The following is an 8,799-nucleotide window of genomic DNA, read 5'->3' as shown; positions in this document are numbered from 1 at the left end:
GTCCTATATGTGCGGCTCTCGTGAAAAAAATAGTGAAGATCACTGACTTAGAATATACAGAGGCGGCAGCCAATGAGTGTAAGGATTCTCTTTAATGTTTTAGTAAAACACTGCGTTTTACATTCGGCAAAATACCCTGAGGGGGCAACACACACCTTGCATAATAAAAACCCTTTTAATATAAAACTACAAGTCTTCAGTCTTCATCTCATTTGAATATACACCACTCAGGTGACTCAAAAAAATGCTTCTTAATGTATTTTTTAGCACCATACTACTAAATGCACCTTTAAACACATTCTATAGATTAAGCTAAAGTTTGAAGCACATGCCATCAATTGGCAGTCATCTAGGAGGCCTCATGTAGCAAGTCTTGTGAGTTGCGGCATAAAGTCTGGTTGTTGTTGCAGCTTGTTCTGGTCAACAACTCAGACAGGAAGAGACTGTCTAACCAACATAACAGAAACTAATCTGGGGTGAATTTCCCAAAAGCATCGTTAGCCAACTATGGTCACAATTTCTGTTGTTACCAACATGATTCAACGATTTGGTGTTTCCCGAAACCATAGTTCAAACGAACATTTGCAAACAGCGCCGCAAACTTGCGTGGTTGGAACTACAGCTCTCGACCTGTGGTTAGAAGCATAGTTTCTTGTTAGTAAGACATATGGGCTTAAGTAAATTATGCTCTTGGGCACAATAAGCAAGCTAACATGCAGTACAATCTATATCTTCCATTCTATTTAAATATAAATGGATTTTAATGTATTTTTGCGTGTCCTAAATAAGTGCAGTTTTTGAAGAGTGCACATGTGCATAAATACCTAAGGGAACCCCAGAGTATAACGTAAGATGGAACCCATGATGAATCAAACATCAAATAAAGCAAAATGACAGGGAACAAAAAATATTAAATTAGTCATCAGGTGCCATGTTTGATACAGCAGCATCTTAGAGATATCTAATCAGTTAAATTCTGCATGAAATCAAAATTGACTTTATTTACTTTATTAGCGCACATTGCTAGTCTTGATGTGAAAAATTAATCCATGCAAGTTAATCTGCTGAAAAAATAATGTCTGTTTTGGCAATTTTTAATCAAAATTGGCGTCTTGGGCAGAATATCCTTAAACATACCCCTCCAACTGTTAGGTTGCTATGAGTGAGAGACAGAGCACAACAATAAAACCATGCCCTCTATTCAATATTCCGTTTCAGCTGAAAATACGTCACTACACTGAAATAAACTCGGCAGCAACTTTTGGTTCAAGCGGACTTTAAATGATGTTTCATTAACAAGGTTTGGGAGGAGCACAATCAGATAATCAATCAATTCGGCACAGGTGGAGCTCGTTAGTTAATCACCTTAACTAGCACAATGCGTATATACAGTATCTCACAGAAGTGAGTACACCCCTCACATTTTTGTAAATATGTATATATACACATATATATATATATATATATATATATACATACAGCCAACTTACCTCTGTCACACGACAGTTTTCCAGCATTAGTCGTCAGCTACTATGTCCAAAGTAGAACCGTTTCCTTCCGATCACAAGCTAGCTGCTCCAACTCAAGCCACTGGCTCGAAGACGCCGTCTTCTCAAGCCAACGGCTCTAAGGCACTTGCCTCGCAAACCACCGGTGCAAAAGCGCCACCTTCTCGGCCAAGTGACACCGCCGAGCCCCGGGCCTCAGCGCACGGACGCCGGCCTGCAAGATCAACCGCTCACACACCGAGTCATCGAAGACTTCGTTCACCTCCACCATCAAGACAACCAGCGCCATCCTCATTATCATCTTACACCTCTGCTTCACCGTCCTTTACTCCCATAGGAAAATGGACCGTGGCAGGTTTGACACAAGCTCTGACTAATTCAGACGTCTGGTTTTCCCGACGGATGAGTAAAGCCGAGATCTACAGTCTATACATCTCGCTGGAACACACTAACACTTTCAAAGACCAGTAGAGCCTATAAGAATAAAAGCTCTCATTTCTCTGGCACGTCATCTTCATCCAGGTCCAGCTCCAGCTCCCCACGAACGAAGAGAAACAGCAGGCCATCAGCAAGCCGGGGCCACGCCCCAGACTCTGCCCTTCCAGATCCTGTACCGCCTCACCCCTCAGCTCAACCAGATGCCGCAGCTCCTTCAGGCACAGCGCTTCCCGCTGCATCACACGCTAATTTTCCCAATCACACCTTTTCTACCCTTCCTGCTTCTTTTAATCTAGCTCCGGCGGCAGACGCTAGCGTGAGGATGCCTCCACTAGCTGCTCAAGCCCAGCTACCCTACCACTTTCCTTCTGCAACCTCTGCTCCCCTTTTCTCTCAGTGGCCTGCAGCCCCCTCGTAGATGCCGACTCAGGACAAAACCAGCCAGCGATGCAAGCTAACAGGCCTCCTCCCTCATTTCCTTCGACTTCTTCTTACTCCCTACCTCAAGCTCCAGGGGCTAGTGTAAGCGTAAGGCTGCCTCCGCATTCAGTCACGGCCCCCATTTCCCTCCCTTCTAGCTTTGTTCTCCATTCTAAAACTCAGTTCACTTTACTATCTGCTACATCGCTTCCTGCCCCACTGAATGCCGTCGCTTCAGAACCAACCCTGGTGACCCACAACATCAGGTCTCAGATCCTCGCAGGTGCAGACATCGATCTCTCATCTCTGCCTTCTCTCCTCTCCCTCGCCGAATCCAATCATCAAATAGATTGCAGGAATTTCTCCGTTACTCTTAAAAACCCTGCTCCTAACTCATCTCGCATCCTCTCACTCTCCGAATCGCTTTCAGCCGCTACACGGATGTAATTTGCTCAGATTTTCCCCATAGACGGTGCAAACTCAACGATTATCTGGCCATAGTCGCAGAACTCACGCTGTCCTACGGAGGAGGTCACTTCTACACATACCACAAATTATTCTCGGCTAAATGTGCGGTTCACGTGGCCCAGTGGAATCAATGCCCCTACTGGGGCTCGCTGGACCCTGATCTCCACAGCAGAGTGTTTTTAGGATGTCGTAACATAACATGCACACTCTGCAGGTCGCTAGCCCACTCCACAACTTCTTGCCCTCAAGTTAATCCCGCTATCCCTGCCTGCCCAGAAACAGCCCAACCCAAATCCACCAGCTACATTCCACACTCTGCAACCATTAATGCAGATCAGGACTCTAAGGGAGAATCAAACCCTCCCTTCTCGGTCGCTGGATAGGTCTGTCACAATTTCAACGGGCGGAAATGCAGTAGAAAACGTTGTAAGTTTCTTACTGCCCGTCTGGTATGCCCAGTATACAAAAAAAAAAAAACGATCAACTCCAGTAAATATTTTTCGGATATCCACAGAATTATCCCACCACCCAGACACTAACTTCACTAATTATCTACTTTCTGATCTCGAAGCAGGTTTTAATCCCAGCGTCATATGCCCTCTCTCCCAGAACATAATTTGCGACAATCTCCAATCTGCACTTGCAGAACCGGACATAGTGATTAATCTGGTCAAAAAAGAAATTGAATCCGGTTTCATGATAGGTCCTTTTGATGTGCCCCCTTTCGAGTTTTTTCACATCAGCCCCATTGGCGTAGCCACTAGGAAATTTTCAGGGAAAAAAAGCTTGATTATCGATCTACTGTATCAGCTCCACGTACTTCCCTATTTTCCAGCATAAACAGCCTCATTCCCCTTGAGGAATATTTCTTGCACTACCACGATATAGATCAAGCGATCACCATGCTAAAAAATGTAGGTCGTGCTGCATGGCTGGCCAAAGTAGACATCACTTCTGCTTTCAAGGTGATGCCTATCCACCCAGACTCTTGGCATCTATTCGGGATTCGCTGGCAAGGGAAACTATATTTCTCAGTACGCCTAACTTTTGGATGCAAAAGCAGCCCCCAAATTTTCGATACGTTATCAGATACGTTGCTGTATTATCTCTAACAATTACTCCATTCACCTGCTCGACGATTTCCTAATAATCTCACCTCCCGATGCTATCCCAGCCGCAAATATCTTGACGGTCCAAAAAGTTTTCGCCGAGCTGGGGATTACCATCGGCTGCCATAGAACCCCATTGGACGAGAATAATAATAATAATAATAATAATAATAATAAAACATACAGATACAATAGGGGCTACATCCCTTCTGGCTTGGCCCCTAATAAAAATCACTTAAATTTATCATTCTCTTAATTTTGGATGAAAATAATATGCTATTGGTCCTAGAAAAGTTTGATATGTGCTCCGAACCACTGTTTCGAAACATATGATTCGCAAAGGTTTTCGAAGCTTCGAACCACTGTTTCGAAACATATAATTCGCAAAGGTTTTCGAAGCTTCAAGAAGCAGCGTTTCAAAAGCAGCCATCACTACCGCCATGATGGATTTTATCTTCCGTTTGGGGGTCTCTAATCTTCCAGTCTCCAAAGAAATCCATATTAAAATGGTGTAAAAATATCGAATGAATTAAATAAACAGAAACTTTTTCAATATAACTAAATGCAAAAACGTGCGCAAGGTTAAGCTGTGCTGTTGTTGGCTGCCACAGTATCAGCAACAAGCTTAAGGAATTCCTGTAAAGTACTTGTACCAGCAAATCTGTCTGTGTCCAGTGCTGTATGCCTTTCATAAATGATGACAAAAAAACGAGGACAGCTTGCACCGCTTAAATTAAAATCCTGTGCGTGAAATAATAAAATAAAACGTTAAAATAATGTGTGCTCATATCATTTTGTGGACAAAATCCCCCAAACAGGGGATTTTTGCCCCGATTGGGAGCTGAATGTATGCTGTGTGTCTTATCTGTTTTCAGTGCAGCTAAACTTAGGTTGCTTCATGCCATCTTCCAACTCATTAAACTATGACAGGTGAGTTATTGCAAATAACATTGTGACACACTAAAGTAATTAAACTATGGTGCCATGTGATTTTTTCATACCATTTTCATAGGTTTAACATTATATTATCAGATCGAAAAATACGTTAATTTGACTAAAAACACCAGAGACCGGAACGTAAGAAGTATAATTGTTGTCCATGTAATTTTTCCATGGCCATGGAGGAGAATCAGAGATTGTGGGTTAATGAATACACTGCACTTTTTATATTTACTTCAACAAATCCCTAGGAGCTTGTGAATAGTAGCATTTTAAAATGCTGGCTTAATGTACTTAGACAGTTATGCTAAAAGACATGCAGTTGAGCCCAGAATATTAATGCAACACGTTTAATTACACATTAAGCGTTTTCCTCCCTTTAGAAAACCATAATATAGAAAACGCTTAACATGGCATATGCATTAAAACAGACAGTACATTTAAAGTTCACATTTTGAGCTCATCTGTTTTTCTGCACATAGTATGCTTTTTATGTTTACAGAATGTGGTCTTTTAATATCACTGTTTCAGTGCATTAAGCATTTTCTTTATATGAGGGGAAAACGCTTAACGTGTAAATAAACACATTGCGTTCACATTTTGGTCTCTTATGCATATCTGCACAAAATATGCTGTCTTGGAACATTAAGCATTGTTTGTGTTAAGCATTTTCGAATGTCCCTGTGCAAGTTCTGCTAATTCACATGCCGAGTGAAATTCATAATCGCAAAGGTAATGTTAATTTTTTAACCAAACAAATCAAAACTTTCAAAAACACAGCAATCTGATTATTTTATTGAGTGATAGGCAGTGGGTTTAATCAGTGACATTATTAATAGATTTACTATCCAGTGTCATCTCATCATCTCCACAACCTGCTTCCCTTTGTGTTTTTACACACAGAAAAGGTGAAACATATTACATAAAAACCATATTGCATTGTCCATTTTTCTCTCAGAACGATGATCTGACTTACTATTGCAGTTCTCGATGCAGCATGAATGGCATACAATGGTTACATTTTTCACAATCACAACAGAAAATCAAATACTGCCCTAAACTCAATAGCGGAAAGGCAGAGTGATCCTCCCAATATGGTGGATAAACAAAGCAGTTTCCCAGAATTCAGTGTGGCGTGACGTCAGCTTTACAATTTCTATCCACCTTGTATTTCAACAGAGAAATAAGCAGTTTAAGAATGTGCGAGACTCATTAGCCACTGTAGGGAAATAACAGCAAAGTGCGGTAAATGGTAAAACTGTTTGCACTACTAACCAGCCTGTTCATAATTATAGATAATACATTAAAATAATGTACACCAGTTTGCAATATCAAGCAGCAAACAAGCTGTTTTTTACAGCTAAAAATAGCCGGAAGCAGATGAAGCCAGACACATAAATTTAAAAATGGCCACGCCTACTCTAATGGGAACAATAAAATGGATACGCTGTAAAAAATTGCTGTAGATATTACATGGTGGGCTGTTTTTCTAATAATACAGCAAATTGCTGCAAACTGCAAAGCATTCTGGGTTCTGGCGGTTTGACACAAATGTACAGAATATTGCTGTAAATTTCAAATCTGCAGAGATTCAGGAGCGACAAGAGGAGAGATTCACAACTGTAGTTAATGACTTATTTCAGTTTATTTATTTTTATTATAATTGAAATCAGTACACAAAGTCAGATCAAACTATGGTAAAATTTTTGTTTTGGCTCTCCTGTAAAGTTGGTGAAATGTCACTTACGCCTTTCTGGTACTCACCCCTCGATTTGGTCTTGGCGGAATAGATCTGCTACGCTGCTGCTGGTTATTGCTGTAGTTGTAGTTTATTGCTGCTGCTGAAAGCAAGTATGGGTACTTTCTACTGCCAATGCATATGGCGATACAGTGCTGTGAGCATTTAAGACATACTGCACAAATAGCATATAAAATAACCCGTAGCAGATCTATACAGGTGGAGCTGGGGAAGGTGGTGGGTTTCAGAGGAACTCTGAAAGCGCGCTGCAAATGCTCAAGTGAATGCTAACCAGCCATTTAAATGCAAAGTAGCAAGCTCATTGGCTACGTATGCAACATGAACCAATCAGCTTGTGCCAAGTCGTTTAACGCTGTGAATATCATCAGTTACGTTAATACCCGTCAGCCTGCACCATCTAGAGTTTCATGACTGAACTATATATATATATATATATCATGTTTGGTAACTGTTGTAGTATATGAATGTATCTACATTTGCGGTTCATATTGGTAATCTCGGATTTAAGTATCCGCGGTCCACGGGGTGCAAAGGAGACTTGTGTGGGGTTTGAGCAGCGGGGTCGCGGTATGATTTTACACATCCCCCGCCGTTATAGCGGCTATGGGCAAAAACAATCTCTGGGTTATAAGGTAAGAATTACATGCCTTAATGACAACATTTGGGATTCACAAGAACTTCATTTTGATCAGCACACTTGGTCATTATTATAAAATTTATGTAAATAAATTTTGCAACAGGCAGTCATCTGTTAACATGGTGCCAAAATGAAAACGCTCTGTCAAAGCCTGGCGGTTGCCTCTCACGGAGGATGTGTGTGTCATTAAATTTCTGAACAGTGCTGTTTAAGCGGTTAAAGTACAGCAAGATGTGTATTTGAGGACCTTTGTTAAAGGTAAGGTGAACACTTTAACATCTCAGTTTGATATAAAGTCTGTCTTGCATAGTGAATTTATTACCATATAGCACAATCTAATATATTTTTGTATTTGCAGTTAAATATGCTATTTATAGATATTTGTGTTTATGCTTATATGTCAAGCAAACCATGCATATCTTGGAGGGCCGTGGTTTGTACTACTGTAGGATGCAATCGGATACACTTGATCATGCATGACGCTGACCAATAAACAAACGAGTTGACTTATTGTAGCTGTAGAATTTTTTTTTTCTTGAGATTTATTGCGCTTTTGAGTCTACACTTGTCTCAGTTGTCAGCTTGTGTTAGTGCAGTTGAGTTGGGAAGTTGAGAAGGCAGTGCAAGGAATTCCAATCAGCAATAACGGTAATTGACTTATATTTAGGTGGCTAGCTGTTGCATTTTTTAGTTGTAGATTAGTGACTTATGGCAGTAATTTAGTCTTTGACTTAGGGGTGGGTGATATGAGGTAAAATTCATATCACACTATTTTCCATTGTCCAGATAATATTGATATTATATTGCAACGTGACTAAGGCCAGTATTAATTAAATGTAATATTACATAAAATTAAATAAAATATTTAATGAACACAGGAGATAAAGAAAATGAAAATATTTCGCTACATACAAGGTAATAAATTAAGGTAATTACAAACTCAAATATGTTAAACACTTTAATGTTTTCAAACAAATCTTTTGAAGCTAGTACCAACCAATACTCATATTATTCTGCCCTCACTTTGGTGTCTCTCTTCCCGAAGTAAGACAGACAGATAAACTCTTTCCAACGCATAGACTTGTGCAAGACATAGTGCAAACCTGCAAAATGTGGTAAGCCTAAATTAAATATTATGTAAAAAATACTGTATTTGGATCTAAAATATTCATAATTAATTATAACTAGTTATGATTAATTATTCATATTTCCCATGAGCTGATTCGTTACATCAAGTAGGAGACAAAGATGATTACTACATGGAAAATAAGGTCATTAATACAAAGTACATTTTTCAAGCCACGATCATCAAGTGTCAACTTCACATCGCATCAAATTTCTTCACAAGTTCCGTGCCAGGAACACCAGCCTGTTGACCATTTCTGGTTTCAGTGCCGCCCTGCTACATATGACGACATTCTCCCAGTGATGAATGCCCTCTCAGAGGGCGAACTTGTGGCAGGGATGCATAAGTATTTCTTTGCCAGACAAATCATACGTGAGAAATTAGATCCATGAAAT

General features: G+C 40.3%; 1 protein-coding gene across 1 annotated transcript; it reads left to right on the top strand.

Annotated features, from left to right (window-relative positions):
* The first annotated feature begins 1,532 nt into the window (after window positions 1-1,532).
* On the top strand, window positions 1,533-3,217 carry LOC107738329 (putative protein TPRXL). The gene is made up of 3 exons (XM_016550068.1): window positions 1,533-1,863; window positions 2,031-2,148; window positions 3,049-3,217. The coding sequence occupies exons 1-3, from the start codon at window positions 1,533-1,535 to the stop codon at window positions 3,215-3,217; spliced, it is 618 nt and encodes a 205-aa protein (XP_016405554.1).
* Window positions 3,218-8,799: the final 5,582 nt, after the last annotated feature.

This window comes from Sinocyclocheilus rhinocerous, unplaced genomic scaffold (genome assembly GCF_001515625.1).
Source record: "Sinocyclocheilus rhinocerous isolate Xijiao unplaced genomic scaffold, SAMN03320098_v1.1 scaffold2359, whole genome shotgun sequence".
Lineage (NCBI taxonomy): Eukaryota > Metazoa > Chordata > Actinopteri > Cypriniformes > Cyprinidae > Sinocyclocheilus > Sinocyclocheilus rhinocerous.
This window is presented reverse-complemented; position numbering and strand designations above follow the sequence as displayed.

Excerpts from the sequence above, each read along its gene's own strand:
- LOC107738329 (XM_016550068.1), top strand. The coding sequence starts at position 1,533 with ATGTCCAAAGTAGAACCGTTTCCTTCCGATCACAAGCTAGCTGCTCCA. Across the intron at positions 1,864-2,030 it reads AGGAAAATGGACCGTGGCAG|GTCCAGCTCCAGCTCCCCAC; the intron begins GTTTGACACAAG and ends ATCTTCATCCAG. Across the intron at positions 2,149-3,048 it reads ACCCCTCAGCTCAACCAGAT|GTCGCTAGCCCACTCCACAA; the intron begins GCCGCAGCTCCT and ends CACACTCTGCAG.